Source organism: Halichoerus grypus, chromosome 11, assembly GCF_964656455.1.
Source record: "Halichoerus grypus chromosome 11, mHalGry1.hap1.1, whole genome shotgun sequence".
In the NCBI taxonomy this organism is placed as follows: Eukaryota; Metazoa; Chordata; class Mammalia; order Carnivora; family Phocidae; genus Halichoerus; species Halichoerus grypus.
This window is the reverse complement of record NC_135722.1, coordinates 61413897-61432306: the sequence shown is the minus strand read 5'-3', so window position 1 is coordinate 61432306 and position 18410 is coordinate 61413897. Positions and strand designations below refer to the sequence as shown.

The window sequence follows — 18410 nt, the reverse complement described above, 5'->3', positions numbered from 1 at the left end:
AGTGATAACTACTAGAAGGATCCCTTAGTCTAGATAGGGGCTGGAACTGTTAATCCTTCCCCATTAAATGCTAACTTGACTATTTAAGAATATTGCTGGCATACTATTCTTACTTACATACTACCAAGTACTTACTATATATTCTCTCCTCTAGGCAGAGAGAAAGTATTCTTTAAAAAAAAAAAATTATTTATTTGAGAGAGAGAGTGCACGTGCCAGCAAGTGAGTGGAGGGACAGAGGGGGAGAGAAGAACTCAAGCAGACTCCCTGCATGACCTGAGCTGAAACCAAGAGTTGGACACTTAACCTACTGAGCCACTGAGGTGTCCCAAGTATTCTTTTATCTATTTATTTATTTGAGAGAAAGAGAGAGAGAGACAGCAAGCACCTGAGCACAACTGGGGGACGGGGGGGAAGGGGCAGAGGGACAAGCAAAATCCCCATTGAGCACGGAGCCTGTCGTAGGGCTCCATCAGGACCCTGAGACATGACCTGAATCGAAGGCAAATGCTTAACTGACTGAGCCACCCAGGTGCCCCAGAGAGAAAATATTCTTAAGGAACTCCAACCCTAACCCTGACTTGTACTTTAAAAATCAAAGAACCTTAGACTTTCAGGTATAGTTGGCCTGCATCTTAGCACCACAATAAAGGATTATGTGTCAAGCTGCTGAAAGGTAGAGATTTCTCTAACAGTCCCTGTTTCTCATAACAGTCCTGTTATGAAGGAATTTATTTATTTAAAAAAATAATCTACCGGGGTGCCTGGGTGGCTCAGTCGTTAAGGGTCTGCCTTCAGCTTAGGTCATGTGGGATCGAGACCTGAGACCTGCATTGGGCTCCCTGCTCAGCGGGAAGCCTGCTTCTCCCTCTCCCACTCCCCCTGCTTGTGTTCCCTCTCTCACTGTCTTTCTCTCTGTCAAATAAATAAAATCTCTAAAAAATAAAAAATAATCTAGGTATCAAGTGAAAATAAACAAATAATAAACAAACAAAAAAACCCTACACCATTCCAGGGATATCCCACAAGTGGAATGAGTTTTTGCATCAGGATTGGATTTACTCTCAAGAAGTTATTTTTCTCTTCTAAAGCAGGTACTTAGCAAAGGCTTGGAGGTAACTTGAAACCTCCCTTTGGCACGAGAGTATTACCAGACAATTCTATTCTGGATTTAAAGAACCAACTCAAGAGAATCTGTCCTGGTATATGGTGATTTTTTTTTTTTAAGGAATTTATAACTTTTATGTGATTTAGCTCTACAACTGATTAAACAAAAGTACAATTCTGTTTAGAGGTGTTTTCACTTTCAGCACATTGGGCAGGCTCTTCTTTGCAATGAATTTTCTGATGTCTAAGGAGCTCTGAACTCCACCTGTAGGCTTTCCCACATTTTTACATATAAAAGATTTCTCTCCACTGTGAATTCTTAGATGCTGACTTAGATATGAACTGACTGAAGGTCTTCCCAGCGTTATTACACTTACAAGGCTTCTCTTCTCAGTGAATCCTCTGATGCTGAACATGATGAGCACTCCACCTGAAGGACTTCCTATACTCATGACATTTGTAGGGTTTTTCTCCTGTATGAATCCTGATGCTGAATGAGGTTTGAGCTCTGGTTGAAGGTTTTCCCACGGTTGCTGCACTTAAAGGGTTTTTTCCCAGAATGAATTCTCTGGTGGATTATAAGGCATGAGTTATAAATGAAGACTTTGCCACATTCACTGTATTTATGGTCTTCCTTCCCTGTGGGAGTTATCTTATGGGTGACAATCACCTGCCTGAAATGTTTCCCCTGGGCAGGGGACTGCCTCAGTCTCTCCACTTGGGGATTTCTCTGTTGCTGCTCTAAAGTGCCCTCAACTTCAGAGGTAGCTTCAAATGTAGAGGTGCTAGTGGAGAGTTTTTCTGAGAACATCTGTGATTCCACTTCAGTAATGAGTGGTTGTGACGGTGATCCTTTGTCCCCAGACTCTGGGTCATCTTCACTCTCTGGGAAAGGCTGGGTCTCCTGAGATGCACACTTGAGCTAGGCCTCCACACTTGATGCCTCCTCCTCCCACGGTTCTTCCTGTGCAGGTCCATGTGTAGGACCTGGGACCTGGAGGTGATCAGGCACCACTAGGTCTGTGTGGAACCAAAACTTCCAAGGAGACTTAGAGACTCTCTTCAGGGTCAGCACAAGATGAAGGAAGAGTAGCTAGAGTCTTGTTCGGGGCTTAAGGGTAGAAAAGACAGAGATAGAAACATACACTAACTGCTCTATCTTGCCTCAGAGAGATCTGAACTTGGCAACTTCCCCTATTGCTGTCTCTCTGTCCAGCCTAAAGGCCAGTGCTCTGGCTCCCACAACAGATCACGTGTCCCCTTCCCACCTGTAGTCCTGGTTCATATCAAGTCCTTTCCCTAAACACTCCAGCATAGTTAGTCTCCTTTCCATTCTTGGGATGATGTCTGGAATGGTGAATTTAATCCTTATTTGCTGTTGAGCTGTAGGAAATCTACAGTGTACACACATATTTCCTCTCTCATGCTTACAGACTTTACTTTTACCTTTTGGAGACCAGGATTATCCGAGAGAAGCACTTCTGACATGAAGGATATATAAAACTGGAATTCTGGAGAGCAAGAACTGAGGCCAGAAGAAATTTTCTTTCTCTATTCATATGTTCTCACCGTGGCCTGCAAAACAAAATAGTCACGGGATGAATGGCAAATCTTTAATTGTATGTATGTAATTCATTTCTCAGGAAAACAACTTAGTCTCCACTGTAAAGTGAATAGATGTCTTTTGTGGTAAGTGTCAAGGTATTGGAAAACTCATTTTATTTTTCTGCCTAATTAAAAGTATTAATAGTAAGAAAGTAAGATTTAAAACAGAGTAGCTCAAACAAATATTCTGTTTTTGAATAAATGCTGCATCCCTGTAATTCAGGAATGATATCATTTAGCCCTTTTCACATCTTTAGAAGAGGTATAAGAACTTGTTCCTTCCGTTAACAGGAAGGAACTTAAATAAACTTATGTGATTCTTTTAAAGAACCTAAATTGGGTAATGGTTCTTTTAGGCTGAAAAAAAAATCACTTTATTAGATTTCATTGTATATATTTTTATACAACTTAAAGAAAAAAAAGACAATTCTGATTCTGCAAACAGAAAAATAAAAACATTACATGATCAAAAGAGTACAAAGTGCTTTAAGATCCTTGTATAAAACACTGAGAAATAAAATAGCAATGTTCTCCTCTTTTTAACTTTCTTTTTAAAAATTCAAATGTTGGTTTATCAAAATTTTAAAAATTGATTAGCTTACTTATAGCATAATATAAATGTTCTGAAATAAAAGTCTCTGTATATGTTCAAGGTAGAACTATATCAATAAATTTTTCATTTGTAAACACATGGCAAAGGTTTCAATTTCTGAAAATGGGTGGAACTGTTTCTGTGACTACCATCAGCAAAATCAGACAAAACGGAAGTTAGTTTAAAAATCATAAAAGAATCTTTTACATATAGCTCTTCCTAAGGATGACCATAAATGTAGAAATGTGCTGACTATGGAAGGGAAATCTAAAGTGATACCAATTCTATCAATCAAAACATTTCTGTGAAAATAAAATCTTGCCACCTAAAGCAATAAGATGAAAATTTGCAAAGATGAAACATAAAAGAACATATATAAACCACTGACCTATGTTATTAAAGGGAACATAGAAAAAAATCAAAAGTCTAATTCTAATTCTTTGTTGTCATCTTTGTTTTGGGACCCTTAGGATACATGACTAGTAAGGTTCTACCATAAGAAGATATGTATTCCAGGGGCGCCTAGGTGGCTCAGTCGTTAAGCATCTGCCTTTGGCTTAGGTCATAGTCCCAGGGTCCTGGGATCGAGCCCTGCCTTGGGCTCCCTGCTCCACGGGAAGCCTGCTTCTCCCTATCCCCCTCCTTGTGTTCCCTCTCTCGCTCTGTCAAATAAATAAATTAAAAAAAAAAAAAAAAGATATGTATTCCAAGATTTGGTTGTCATCTAGGTCACATGGCAATCTCTAAGGACAAAGTAGAGGAGGTGAATGGAATACAAGGGGAAGACAGGAAGGCCACAAAATACTGCATTAGTGCTCCTAACCTCAAGTTTCTTTCCAACACAACAAATGATGGAAATGTAGGTCAGCAAAGGCATCTTCCCTCCCTCTACCATCTCCTCTAAAATCCAGTTTGGGGAAGGGTATAACATGGTGGTACACCTACCTATGAGCTTTGGGAGATAAAGCAGGGCAAAGCTCCCTAATGAAAAATGTCGTTTCTTACCGGCTTAAAATTATGCTATTTAGAATGAAGCCTCAGTTCCTTACAAGGGCGATGAGGCTCTTGGTCATCTAGCCCCACCTCCTTACCTCACCCTATAACACTCTCCTGCTTAATCTCTGCACTTCAATCCATGCTAGCCTTCTTTCTGCTCCTCAAACACACCAATTTCTCTTCTCAGGCTTTTGTGCCTTTCTCTGCCTAGAGTGTTCTTCAAATAGTTGGCTCATTCTCATCCTTCAATCTATAACTCTAATACAACCCCTCAGAGAGCCCCACTTAATCTCAAGTAGACACACCTTCCTCTTAGTTTTATGACATCACCCATTTTATTCCTTCATAGTACTAATCCTGCTTGTGATATATCCAACCATGAAAATGCATATATCATCTTATTTTTGCTTGTTCTACCCCTACCAGTCTGAAAGTTCCAGGGCACCTAGGTGGCTCAGTCGTTAAGCATCTGCCTTCAGCTCAGGTCATGATCCCAGGGTCCTGGGATCAAGCCCCGCATTAGGCTCCCTGCTCAGCGGGCAGCCTGCTTCTCCCTCTCCCACTCCCCCTGCTTGTGTTCCCTCTCTTGCTGTGTCCCTCTCTGTCAAATAAATAAATAAAATCTAAAAAAAAAAAAAAGAAAGTTCCTTGAAGAAAGGGATGTGGTCTATCTTGTGTTCTACTATATACCCCAGTGCTTAGCACAGAGTATGTTCTTAATCAATATTGACTGAATAAAAAACTATAAGCAGAATTTTGCAATTTAAGAAAAATTTTTATGAGTAGGTATATGCAACATAATAGGATTTCCTTCCTTTTTAATTTAAAGGTCCCTTTAAAAAGTCTTCCACTATTAACAAAGAGGTCTGACCATTTGTTTTCTTTGTCTAGTCATTTCTATTTGGTTTTATTCTCCTTAATGCCTTTTTTCTTGGTTCTCTCTCTTGTTCTTTATGTGTTAGTAATTTATGCTAAAGAGAACACACAAAAATAATCTGAGTTGCATCCCTTGTTCTCTTCCCTACCCCCCAACACTCCCCTACTACAATATGTTTTACATTTCTCTGCCTTTGCTTCTTCTTCCTCTAAAATTTTTTCACTTTCCTGGTTAATGCTTATTCTTCTTTAAGAAGTCTTCTTAGAGGCCTTCTCCAGGATGCTTTCCCAGGTAAAGGACCCTACTTTTTATTTATTTTATTTTTTTTTTAAAGATTTTATTATTTATTTGACATCAAGACAGAGACACAGAGAGAGGGAACACAAGCAGAGGGAGTGAGAGAGGGAGAAGCAGGCTTCCCATTGAGCAGGGAGCCCAATGCGGAGCTCGATCCTAGGACCCTGGGATTATGACCTGAGCCGAAAGCAGACGCTTAACGACTGACCACCCAAGTGCCCCAGGACCCTACTTTTTAATTTGCTACTTATCACATCATATTCAACTTATCTGTTTAATGCTTTCTCCTGGAACCAGAGTAAGATCTTAGAAGGACCATCGCATTATATCCCCAGGGCCAAGCTCAAAAACTGTCCATCTGAACTTCAGCTGTTAACTTCTTTCCTGATTTTCAGTTTGCTTCTTCCTAAGCCGATTTTATCATATACCATAAATATAAAACACAATTTTACCAAATCACAAAATAATCTTATATTTGTATATACATCAGCGGGTACAGAGTAGTTTCATATATAGTACCTTATTTGAAACTTATTTTAATCATTTGCATTATATCCTCATTTCCATTTTCCCCCCTTAATTGCGGTCATATAATGCGCAGAAACTATCTTCTTTAGGGCTCTAAAATAAAATTTTATTTTGTACCACAACTATATGGGCACTTATGTCAAATCATATTCTTCACACAACTGTTATCAAATTCAAACTTTAGCAAATGGATTAAACCTTAAAGATAACTAGGATACTGTGCTAAATGTTGTAGAGGAAACAATGAAAAACAAGATGCTCACTGTCTAATTGGACAGACAGCTCACCAAAAAATGAAAAACACAAGCAGAAATATTTGGGATTATTTTCTAAATTGTGCAAGCACTAAGTGCGGTATTTTTAAGTAAAGGTGGTTAAATTGTCTTTATTTAAGGGTCTATTGCCCTCTAGTGGATCAAATAAGTATGTCTAAAAATACTACAGTATTTACAACTTAATGGCAAATTTGAGAACTAAAATGAAAAAGGTCAGTTAACTATTTTTACTATTTGTGTTTCACCTGGTAAGCTCCAGAAAATGGCAAAAAGTCTTCTCATTAATTGTCTGGAGGACAAAAATCCAGTAAGATCCTTTCAGGCAGTCACTGTTACTCTTTTTGCTGTTTTCATAGTATTTCCTTTATGACACTTGTCATCTAGTTTATCTCTTTCTCTACTGCTTGACCTGTAGTGTGGTGAATTCATGTTTGATGGAGAACTGAATGAAGCATCAGGAACAAGTAAATACCAAAGTTATGAAAACCTTATAATGGACTTGGGAACGATTTCATATGTAGTATCTCTTGCAATTTATTTTTCTTCTTGATTTTATTGGGTAGGATGGTGATAAAGCATTAATTTCTTTCAGCTCCATCACAGCCAGAAAATCATATTCCAATTCAATTTATCAGTTATCTGCTGTGCAGCTGCTAAATACCAGGTATTGGGGATAAGTGATGGGCAAAATGGACAATAATCACATAAAAATTTTAACTGATGTGCCAAATTCTATAAAAGAAATGTACATAACGCCATGAGAAAATATAATAAAGGGACTAATCTAGTCTTACGCTGGGAGGAGGGAGAATAGTTAGACAAATACATAATCTTTTTTTGAAAACTATTTTCTCAGAGTTGTCAGATTAAAGGTGATTTTTATTTTCTTTATATGTTTAAAGTATTTTGAAAATGTATTACATTTATACTTTAAAAAATCAATAAATATAAAAATACTAGGTAGAGAGCTTAGAAATAACATACAAAGAAAACCTTGGATCCTCTCAGTCCCTCACACATAAAAGTAAAAACAAGGAGGTTGAGATAGAGGGGGAGAAAAATATATGTTAGGATAGGTTGATGGGAACTAACTAGGGCCTCAGTTGGCTTTTGTTTTGAAGTCCCAGAAGATTTCCCAGGAATGTCCAAGAATGAAGAAGACTGACTTAGATTTATTAAAATACGTGGGGTCCAGTATTTAACATGGAATACTTACTTTCTTTCTACTCAAGCTATATGGGGATCTAAACCATATCCAAAGATGCTTTACTAATTTACCATGAAAAATTACAGTCACAGGGAAGGGACACATCTTAAACCCACATTTTCTTTTGGGTATAACTATGTTAAACGAAATTATAAAGAGAAAGTTGCTTGAAAAAGGGGCATTAGGTGAATCGAGTATTTTAATGGAATCAGGCTAATATAGCTGATGTGTTCTTTTCTCACTAGAGATGGTTTTGTGAATGGGCCCAGATACATAACTCATTAATTACCAACCATTTTCATACTAGCCAAGTGGTTCTCAAACTTCAATGTACATCAAAATCACCAGGAGGGCCTGATAAAACGGATTTCTGGGCCCCAACTTGAGTTTGATTCAGTAAGTCTGGGATGAGGGCCAGAGAATTTGCATGTCTCACAAGTTCCCAGATAATGCTTACGGCACCCACACTTGAAAATCACTGGCCTAGCTACTGAGGCTGTCTGATGGTAAACAACACTTGTGACTGTGGTTATAGTTAAATCATAAAGGCTGAGAGCATTACAGTCTCTTTCAGATGACTTTATAAATCTGTGCTCTACTTTTTTTTTTTTTAAAGATTTTATTTATTTGACACAGAGAGAGAGAGAGCACAAGCAGGGGGAGCAGCAGGCCGAGGGAGAAGCAGGCTTCCTGGGGAGCAGGGAGCCCGATGCGGGTCTCGATCTCAGGACCCTGGGATCATGACCTGAGCTGAAGGCAGATGCTTAACCAACTGAGCCAGCCAGGAGCCCCAAATCTTTGCTCTATTATCTGGAGAACTTTTATCTAAACTCCTTCACTACCAATTTCCTGGAAGGCACCTTAATATGAAAAACTATGGGCGCCTGGGTGGCTCAGTTTGGTTAAGCATCTGCTTTCTGCTCAGGTCATGATCCCAGGGTCCTGGGATCGAGTGCCACGTCGGGCTCCCCAGGGAGTTTGCTTCTCCCTCTACCCCTCCCCCCACTCATTCTCTCCTTCGCTCTCGCTCTTGTGCTCTCTCTCAAATAAATAAATAAAATCTTAAAAAACAAAAACAAAAATCATGCCCCTAAATGCACACACACTGACGTAATTTTTTTCTTCTTTGGGCTAGACTAGAAAATCTAGAATAATTTTTATTAAATGTTAGATCATGCAGAAAAATTTAATTGTTTAATGTTGTTGAGGACATGAATTCCTGTCCTCTTCAAGGTCCTTTTAGCTGCACTAAGAATCAAAATGACATGAGACAGATTAACAAGAAAATCAAATTTAGTCGCATGCATACATACAGGGAATCCAGACAGACCTGAAAATTCCAAAGTCAGGCAAAATAAGGTACATACGACATCTCGAACTAAGTAGAAGTGGGCAGGGGTCCAGGACTTCCAAGGGAAGGCATGCAATCCTCAGAAAAAATAAAAAAGGGTAAACATTTGGCAAACAAATGTTTGCTGGGCCACTCAGAAACAATGGGAATTAAGAGAGGACTTTGACCAAACAGGCCTTGCTGGGTTTCTCCTTTCTACCATACTTTACTATATATCATAATGTAGATCTCTGTGGTTATAGTTCTCTTCTTGGATGAGGTCCTCTATCTAAATTCTTTTTAGGCAGTTATAGGGGGAAGTAAAGAGCTTTTCCCGAATCTGCTGGGTTTTGATTGCTTTTTTTTTTTTTTTTTAAAGATTTTATTTATTTATTTGTGAGAGAGAGAATGAGAGAGAGCACATGAGAGGGGGGAGGGTCAGAGGGAGAAGCAGGCTCCCTGCTCGGCACCCACACTTGAAAATCACTGGCTTAGCTACCAGATTAGTCGGGACTCGATCCAGGGACTCCAGGATCATGACCTGAGCCGAAGGCAGTCGCTTAACCAACTGAGCCACCCAGGTGCCCTGATTGCTTTTTAATTCAAAATAATCTTCATGCCAGAGTGGCCCATCTGGGGCGTTCTCTATACTCCCAAAGCTGTTCTTGCTGTACAAGAAGATCTGTCACCTTGTTGCTCTCAGATTACCTGTTTCATGTTATACAGGCCAAGAGGCCTCAGCTACTTTGAGTTGTTCACTTAAAACTACCTAATGGTCACCCTCAAGGTGCATACTTTGTCTAATTTTTCTAAAAGTAGTCGTAACAAGTCCTTGAGAAATGATTTACTAACATTAACATGAAAATTCTAGAAAGGGATGAGAAGGCAGGAGACAGAAAATTAAACAAATAAAAAACAAAACCTCTTTTATTTGGAGAAATATTGGTGAAAAATACTTTTAAAAACACTACCCAAGAAGGGGCTGGGGGCTGGCTCAGTCTGTAGAGCATGTGACTGTTAATCTCAGGGTCATGAGTTCAAGCCTCACGTTGGGTGTGGAGCCTATTTAAAAAAACAAAACAAAACAAAACAAAAAACCCCCTAACAATAACAAAAAACCCAAGAACCACCCAAAAAACTCTTAGTGAGTACAATAGTTTGTCCATTGAATTTGTGGTAGATGAAGTACTATTTTAGGGATGGGGAGGAGGACAGAGTTACAGATAAAAAACACAGGCTGCTGTGTTCAAGAAATTTATAAACTGTTGGCTAAGACAATGTGTAACTACTAAGGAAGTGACACAAAGGTACATACAATATCTGCAAGCTCCAGACTTTCACATGGAGGGGACAGTTATGGAGAGCCAACTATTTTGATGTCTCATAGACATCTCAAGTTTTAATAAGTAAAAAACTTCTTAGTTTCCTCTTAAACTTCTTTGGAGAGACCGCTTTTAGGCAATAGGCTTGAGCAGTGTAATGTAGAGCAAGGCAAAAGGGCCCACAGTGACCACCTGGCTGAATACAGACAAGCCCATCAGGCGACCTACCTCAAAATATCCATAGGCCCTAACAGACCAATGGGTACTTACAACCAGGAACAGTTACCATAAAGTCCCGAAGTACCAAAAAGAAAAAATTCCATACGTCGCCATACCTCCTCACTTTCCCCCTTGAAATACAGCCCCACTCACTCTGTTGTGGCAGACGGTCTCTCCTTTGCTGTCCTGCCTGCCACTCCCTTGTGATGTATTCAATAAACTTCTATCTCCTTTGTGCTGCCTTGGGTGAATCCTTTCACTGCCAGTGCCACTGGTTTCCACCTGGTCATTGCCCCACATCTGGAGGCCCCCATCCGATTGGACAGACACCACATTCTTTTCTTACAGTTTTCTCCATTTCAGCAAATACTCTCCAACCAGTTAAGTCAGGTCAGATACCTAGAAATCATCTTCCATTCCTTTTTCCCTCAAATCCCACATTATACCCATCTGTATGTTCTTGGATCTATTTCCATATCTAAAAACCACCATCCACTTGCCCCCATAAATCTGCCACCACCTTAATCCAAACCACCATCACCTGTTGCTTCTGCTGCTGCATTAGCCTCTTAACTGTGTGATCTGGTCCCTGCCCATCTCTCAAGGCTCATCTCACCACCTGTCCTTTCTGAATATGTTCCAAGCAGCACTGGTCTTTCCTTAAGTTCTTGAGCACTCAGATGCCAAGCTCTTTCCTGCCTTAGGGCCTTTGCACAACCTATTCATTCTGGAATGTTCTTCCTTTTCTCTATTGCATGGCTGGATCATTCTCATCTTTTAGGCCTTACTCTAAGTGTCAACTCCTTTGTTAAAAAGCAAACCACAGGCCCAAAACGGAGTCATTTAGGCAGAGGGCCCAAAACCGAGTCATTTAGGCAGAGTCCCCCAAACGGGGCTTACTACCTAACCTAACTGCAGTTTTCAACGTCCCTCAGAAATATAGAAATACAAGGGATTTCCCAGATCAACGCCAACAAGAGCTCTCTCCATCCCATCAAAGGTAATCAGCATGGTAAGACTCCCTGCTCTTTCCCCAGAGGGAGAGTGACCTTGCTTGGAACAATCCTTTCTTTTGCTAATAACCTTCTCACCCCACCCTCTTTCCTATAAAAACCTATTTTGTACAACTCTTCGGAGCTCCCCTCTACTTGCTAGGTAAGATGCTACCAGAATCATTTAATAAAGCTAATTAGATCTTCAAATTTACTTGGCTGAATTTTGTGTTTTAAGACCTCAGAGAGGCCACCCCAGACCAACCTAACTCAAACAGTTTCCCTAATTATCCTTAACTCCATCCATCAAAGGTTTAAGTTCTATTTGGTGAGGAATCTTAACTTGTTCACCATTGTAATCCCAGTACCTAGTAATTGTTGGCAAGGGAGGCACTTAAAACTATCTGCAGAATGACTAACTACTGGGTACTTTGTGACCCAATCTTGCAGGGTCAGGAAAGGCTTCCTGACTTAAAAGGCTTAATAAACTGAAAGTTAAGGAAGGAGTAAGAATTGACCAAGGTGGGGATGGGGTTAGAAGAGGTCTGGTGGTGAGGTGGGTTGGTGCATTTGAGGAACTCAAAAAAGACATTTCATTGGGCTGGAGCCTAGGGCTAGAGTGCTGAAAAACAAAGCTGGAGAGGTAGGCAAAGGCTAGACAAGAAGGGCCCTGTCAAATAGTGAAGGAGTTTAGACTTAAACCTGAGGGCAAATAGGAGGCAAGGAAAGGTTTTAAATGGGGAGTGCCCTGACTGCTACTTACCGACTTATCATATAGCCTGGCAATATGGAGACTGGATTGGAAAGTAACACGACTGAAGTAAGAGCCAGCTGGGAGGCTGGTCACCTACCTATGTAGCAGTCTTGGTGTTAAAAGTGGGGAGAATTGTATGGATTTGAGATATTCAAGAGGCTGGTAATGACTAGCTGAATACGAGATAAGGAAGGAATCTAGAAAACTTTGAAGTTTCCGGTTTGAGCAGATAGATAAGCACTTTTTTCTCTAGGCCATCAAAGCCGTTTGGAAAAGACCCCTTTTCAGCACGCATTACTCGGCATAGCCTGCAAAATCCCTATCTCTGAGCACCTCAAAAGCTGGAGTAGTGCTTTTCCTCTTTCTATTACCGGTTTCAGACACTCACCCACATCTAGCTCGATGGCGTAGTAAATGTTGAGTAAACGCTCGCTGAACTCTATCAACAGCGCTGCCTAACATTTAAATGACTGACCTTTTCCCTCTTTACTCCCAGGACCCTTTTACAGAAAAGACTAACTCCTGAAAAAAACAACATAGAATGCTCTAATTCTCATTTATAACGACACTGAGGACCTCGTTAGGAGTCTCGCCCTTTGCGCTTCTCGAGAATCTCTTCCCACAGTTCCTCACCTGAGGCAGAAGACCGAGACCTGCCCGGGCGACGCTCGGTGGCACAGACCCCCGGGACTTCGCGACAAGCCAGGCGCCTTTCAATCGAATCTCCCGCGTCCTTTTCCGCCGGAAGTGACGTTTTGGCAGTGGTTCCTCACAGCCAATCAGAAGAAGGCGCCGCCGAGGGTGGAGATTGAACACTGCATTCTGTGAGTTTTTGGGAACGACTATTTTCGTCAAACTGTGGGTAGAGACAGGGTTTGGCGAATGTTCTTCTCTGGTGGAGTAGTGGCACAGTCTATAAAGTTGGTTTTGGGGGTAGCGTAGGGATCCCAGGAAGGGGTGGTAGCGCCCCTCCAGTCTGGGTTCAGCAGGGTGACTGGAAGGAGGAGTGGAAGCTGGGCAAAGGGGTTGGTGGCGCGGTGAAGACAGAAGGGGGTGTGGAAGCGGGGCCTGAAGCGGGCTACCCCGAGCCGGGTGAAGAAAGGGGGCGTATCCTGGAAGAAGGGACCAGGACCTAACGGGATTCGGGGGCTCTCTGGGCCCCGGCGACTCCAGTTAAGGGATGGATTATGTGGGCAACACGGATGTTTGGGGTGATCCATGAACAGAGTACCACAGGAAGTGGTTGGCTGACTTAATGGAAGTGGGGTGCAAGGAGCCAGACCGAGCGGTTTGCGGAGCCTGCACCCCTGCCTCCTGAGTGACCCAGTGCAAGTCCCTACACCTCTCTCGGGGCCTCAGTTTCCTCCTCTGTAAATGGGAGTAGCAATCATTCACGACACACAGATTGCTGTGATGCTTAAGTTAGATGAGTTGATGTGTGTGCCATTATGCCTAGCGATATAGTGACATGTAGAGAACGCTCAAGAAATTGTCATGGTAGCTATTATTATTATCATTATATGGGGTTTGCGGAGGGCAATGGGTGTGGCAATGGAATTGAAGCGGACAGGGAATGGCAGGAAAGGGGGGCTTGTGGAGCGCTCTAGGAAAGGATGGGATTCCGGCGGTCACGTAGGAGGGGGTCCTGGGATGGTAAGGGTCGACTTGGACTGTGACCGCAGTGAAGCTGGACTCTAAAGAGGGGACTGCACGAGAGGAACATGAAAAGTTGCGGCACCCTCGGGGTCGGGGGAGGTGTGGTTTGGGTGACCAGGTTTAGGCGGTGTTGCTGCCGGGCGGAGCGGGTTTGGGTTTCACCGGGGAGGAGCTTATCTGCGGTGGGCGGAGCTGCGGGCTGAGCTCGGGTCTAGCTCCCGGCATCTGCCGGTCTCGCTCCCACCCGCACTGCAGCCGGCAGCCTGAGCCATGGGGCGTCCCACCGTCCTGCTCCTGCTCTTGGCTTTCCTGACGCCTGGGGCCGCCATCCGTGTACCGCCGGCCATGAAGGCCCTCAGCAGCCTGCGTTGGTCAACCAGTTTCACATCCCGCGGTACTGTTGCCAAGAAGTACTCGATTCACTACATCCAACAGAAGGTAAGGCGGGGCAGGGTGGGCGTGGGGGACGACTGGGGTTTCGAAGTCCCCGGCCTAATAGACCCGAGCCTAGGCGCCGTAACCCACCCGGAATTTCAGACCCCTAATGCCTAGGACTTGTCCGATCTTTGGCTCACAGCTTCCAGAGGGTGCATCAAGTCTCAGTTCTATTTAAAATCTCTCCTCCCGTTACCAATAATTTAGTATCAATCCTGATTCCACACTCTCTTTTGTAATTGGCTATGACAGTCACTTCAACTTCTTCTCCCAGAGGATGCCCTAATTCAAATTCCCCTGACCCTCCGTCAAATGAAAATTATTTAATGCCACCTCTGCCTCCTACTCCGTGGTGACAGTCATCCTTTGTCCCTAAGCAGCCTCTAAATACACATTTCCAATATCTTACTAGGTAGTATTTAGTATTCAACCTAAAACGCCAGCCTGTCATCTCTTGCTTAGCTCAAAGTTGATTTTGTAGCCCTTTGATTAAGAGTTTTTAAGCATTCCTATTCTCCATAAGACTGAACATATGTGTAGCCCATGCTTATAGAGGAAGTTGTAGAAGAAAGTCAAGATTTGAGGGTGGGGGTTAGCATCTCTACGGTTCTGAAGCTTGAGTTTAGAATTTTAAAATAGGCTTGATGCCTTTGTGCTTGGCTGAAGCATGAGGCACTCTTCTGACAAGCGTGGATAGAAAAGTACATCTTGTGTAAAATGACAGGATCTCTTACAGTTCTGTATTTCTGGGAGCCTGTATAAAGATAGGCAAAGATTAGGGAAAGGTGTGGATTTAGAAAGAATGCAAGAGTCTGAGGTTTGGCTTTTGGAGTCAAGTAGAACAGCATTCCACTCTGCTAGCTCTGTGACCTTGGGAAAGAGTACTTCTCTGAACCCAGTTTCTTGGGGCGCCTAGGTGGCTCAGTCGGTTAAGCGTCTGCCTTAGGCTCAGGTCATGATCCCGGGGTCCTAGGATCGAGTAGGGCTTCCTGCTCAGTGAGGAGTCAGCTTCTTCCTCTCCCTCTCCTCCTCCTCTGCTCGTGCTCTCTCTAGCTTGCATGCTCTCTCTATCTCTCTCAAGTAAATAAATAAAATCTTAAAAAAAAAAAATCAACCCAGTTTCTTGATCTGGGGATTTGGTGATGGTTAAATGAAAACAGATGACAAGTCCCCAGCAGAGTATTTGGCCCTGAATTTTGAATTTTGATAGAGGGATTGCATGAATTTGTAACATGCAAGAAATTATTTTTAACCCAGAAATTTAAATTACAGTTTATGAGGAAGAGAAAATATTTTATTTCAGCAGAGGTACCAGGAAACAGGGGACTTTTTCTCAGACAACTTACTTAAATTAACTCTCTAGGGTACCATTTCTTCATTTGTAAATTGAGAGGGTTGAACAAGGAACAGCATATTACACACTCTACTGAGGAAAATTAAGGGCTTTTTAGGGAGCTGTCTCAGGGGGTTGGTGGGTAAAGGCCCAAGTGGTGGCCAAGTTAGGGTGCTCCAGTAACCCCTCTCTCCCTGAAATAACTTTGAGCCTGAGCATTATGCTTTGGTCTGTTTCATATATTGGGATTTTGTAGAGGATTATTTGCAGAGTTTTATTGGCACAGTAAAATTGAAGGGGAACTATTGGAATGAGGATCTCTGAAATCTCTTTAAACGTGATGAAGGGGCACAGCCTGGGTGGCTCAGTTGGTTAAGTGTCCCACTCTTGATTTTGGCTCAGATCTTGATATCAGGGTGGTGAGATCGAGCCCCACATTAGGCTCCCAGCTGAGCATGGAGCCTGCTTAAGATCCTCTTTCTCCCTCTCCCTCTGTTCCCTCCCCACAGTTGTGCACATGTACTTGTGCTCTCTCTCTCAAAAAAAAGAAACGACGAAAAAGAGAATTATCAGCAGAAAAGGGAGAACAAAAGGGGGGAAGAGACCAAATGATCTGTGAGCCCTTAATTTATATTCCTTCATTATACATTCCTTCCTTGACCACGTAACTATTTAGAAATATAGTTTAAGATCAGTTCTTTTTCCATTTTTGGTCATTTGCTAAATCTGACTTTACTCAGTCACCTTTTGCCCTCTGGCTTAGTTTATATTTTAGGATTCCACATATATGTTTATTACTATAGTAATAATTTTCCTTACATCAACTCCAATTGAGTTTTATTTCATTTTTTTGAGAAAACTTCCACATATGTATTTATTACATAATAATGATTATAGTAGTTGCCAATTCTGGACCATAGATTTTTAGTTGGGACTGACTATGTCTGTATAAACTCAACTTCCATTTTTTTTTAGTTAGAGGACATGAAATACTTTTGTGCCTTTTGATAATAGACATCATAATTAGAATTGTAAGGCTCGGTTTTTATTCAAGGTTGAATTTTTATCAACCTTTGTAATGATTTTCTTTATCTGTAGTTATATCTGTCCAGTTGACCAAGCCATTCCCAGCTGTCCTTATATGCACATAAGTTCCATGAATGGTATAGGTATAAAGGCTTAGCCCATGGCCCTTTCCCTCCCCTTCACTCCTCAACACACACGTACACTTTTAGCAACATAGAACATAGACTCAATTGAATTTTACAGTGTTGGAAATTCTGTCTGGAATATCGCTCTCTTCTCCCCAAATTAAACTCATACCCGTATTCCAGCTGAAATGTCACCTCTTTACGGCAACTTAGTTGTTTTTTTTTTCATTCTGCACACTTACTATTTTATATGTGTCCCCTATAGCTAGATAGCACTCTCCAGTACCTAGAAGAGCCCATAAAAAATATAAAGTACAAAATTATTATTTGTTGAGGGAGTGAATGAATGACTATCCAAAAAAAGCCTAAACAAAGCAAAGTCTACCATCATTTAATTGACACGTTATTTTTTATTTTTCTTTTCATTTTTTACTTCTATTCTTCACTAATTATTTTTCCCCTTCTTTCAAAGTCTTCAAAGGTTGTTGATTTAGTAGGAATATTTTTTTTATTTGGTTTCTTTTATCCAAAGTAACTGAACCAGGAGACCAGACAAAGGATAGTACATCACTTGGTTACATCCGGGCTTTGGGTACATGTGTGATGCCAGGGTTGTAAGGGACTCCTTGGAATCTATGGCTTGTGGTTACAAGGTTTTTCCCTTCTTCTCATTACCCTCCAACTCCCACCCTAGCCCCTCAGAGTAGAATGTGAGTCCTGAGGGCATTTTACTGTGTGATGTAGTGGGAAAAGAGAATGGGTCCTTTGAGGCTCTCATTTTCCTGTGTTACTAGGAAACAATATTTACTGTATTAGAGTTCTCTAGAGAAACAGAACCAAAAGAATGTGTTTCTGTGTGTGTGTATCCCTCTTTTCACAGAGATTCATTTATTTTAAGGAATTAGTTCATATGATTATGGAGGCTTGGTAAGTTCAAAATCTACAGGGTAGACTGGCAGGCTGGAGACCCAGAGAAGAGTTGCAGTTTGAGTCCAAAGAGAGCCTGCTTGCATAATTCCTTCTTGATCAGGAGAGGTCAGTCTTTTTTGCTATTCAGGCTTTCACCTGGTTGGATGAGACCCATTCACATTATAGAGGGTAAATCTGCTTTACTCAAAGTCCACTGATTTACATATTAATCTTTTCCAAAAAAACACCTTCCTAGAAACATCCAGAATGTTTGATCGAATATATGGCACTGTAGCCCAGCCAAGTTGACAGATAAAATTAACCATTACTTCTACCAATGTTGTTGTGAGGGTTAAATATGGTAACACATGAAAGCACATGCATAGTGCCTGGGAGATGGTAGGAACTTAAGGAACATAATAGAGTAAATGCTGGTTTCTTCCCCAATCTGTCCTAAAACCACAATCCCCATAGTGTTAGCATTTCAGATTGATCCAAATGCATGACAGTTGTGGTAATGCCTCTTCTAGAAACTTAGTGGTCAGTAATCTATACTCAACTATTCTTATTTAACTACTGACCAGTGTTTATGTTAGAACTCTGCATCTTGACCCAGCGTTAAGCTCATGGCCACTGACTTCTGCAAAGCCTTCCCACAGCTCCCTCCTTGTCTGCTGTGAGGCAGTCACATCAGTGGGCTAAGCTATTTCTATTTATGTACATCCATTACGGTTCTTTTAGTTCCTACTCCAGGTTCCCCTTTTCCACTCATGCCACAGTGACCCTAATGTCTAGTAAAATATTGATCTTTCTCTTCCTCCTCTC

At 41.5% G+C, this 18410-nt stretch overlaps 2 protein-coding genes across 4 annotated transcripts in view; one reads left to right on the top strand and one right to left on the bottom strand.

The window, feature by feature from the left end:
• Positions 1–1266: 1266 nt before the first annotated feature.
• On the bottom strand, positions 1267–4377 carry ZNF232 (zinc finger protein 232). The gene is given in 5 exon segments (XM_078057502.1): positions 1267–1391; positions 1394–1449; positions 1451–1594; positions 1596–2167; positions 4354–4377. Coding segments are annotated over 5 exon segments (921 nt in total).
• Positions 4378–12875: 8498 nt separating this feature from the next.
• The window catches only part of PRCP (prolylcarboxypeptidase), a 71583-nt gene continuing 66048 nt past the window's right edge, over positions 12876–18410 (top strand). The window contains exons 1-2 of one of the 3 annotated variants that reach the window (XM_036099733.2): positions 12876–12925; positions 14013–14195. In XM_036099733.2, the coding sequence (XP_035955626.1) occupies positions 14028–14195 (168 nt within the window). In that variant the 5' untranslated portion in view covers positions 12876–12925; positions 14013–14027. Of the gene's footprint in view, positions 12926–13579; positions 13599–13932; positions 14196–18410 lie in introns of those variants that run through there. The other 2 variants (XM_036099735.2, XM_036099736.2) reach the window with 2 other exon arrangements.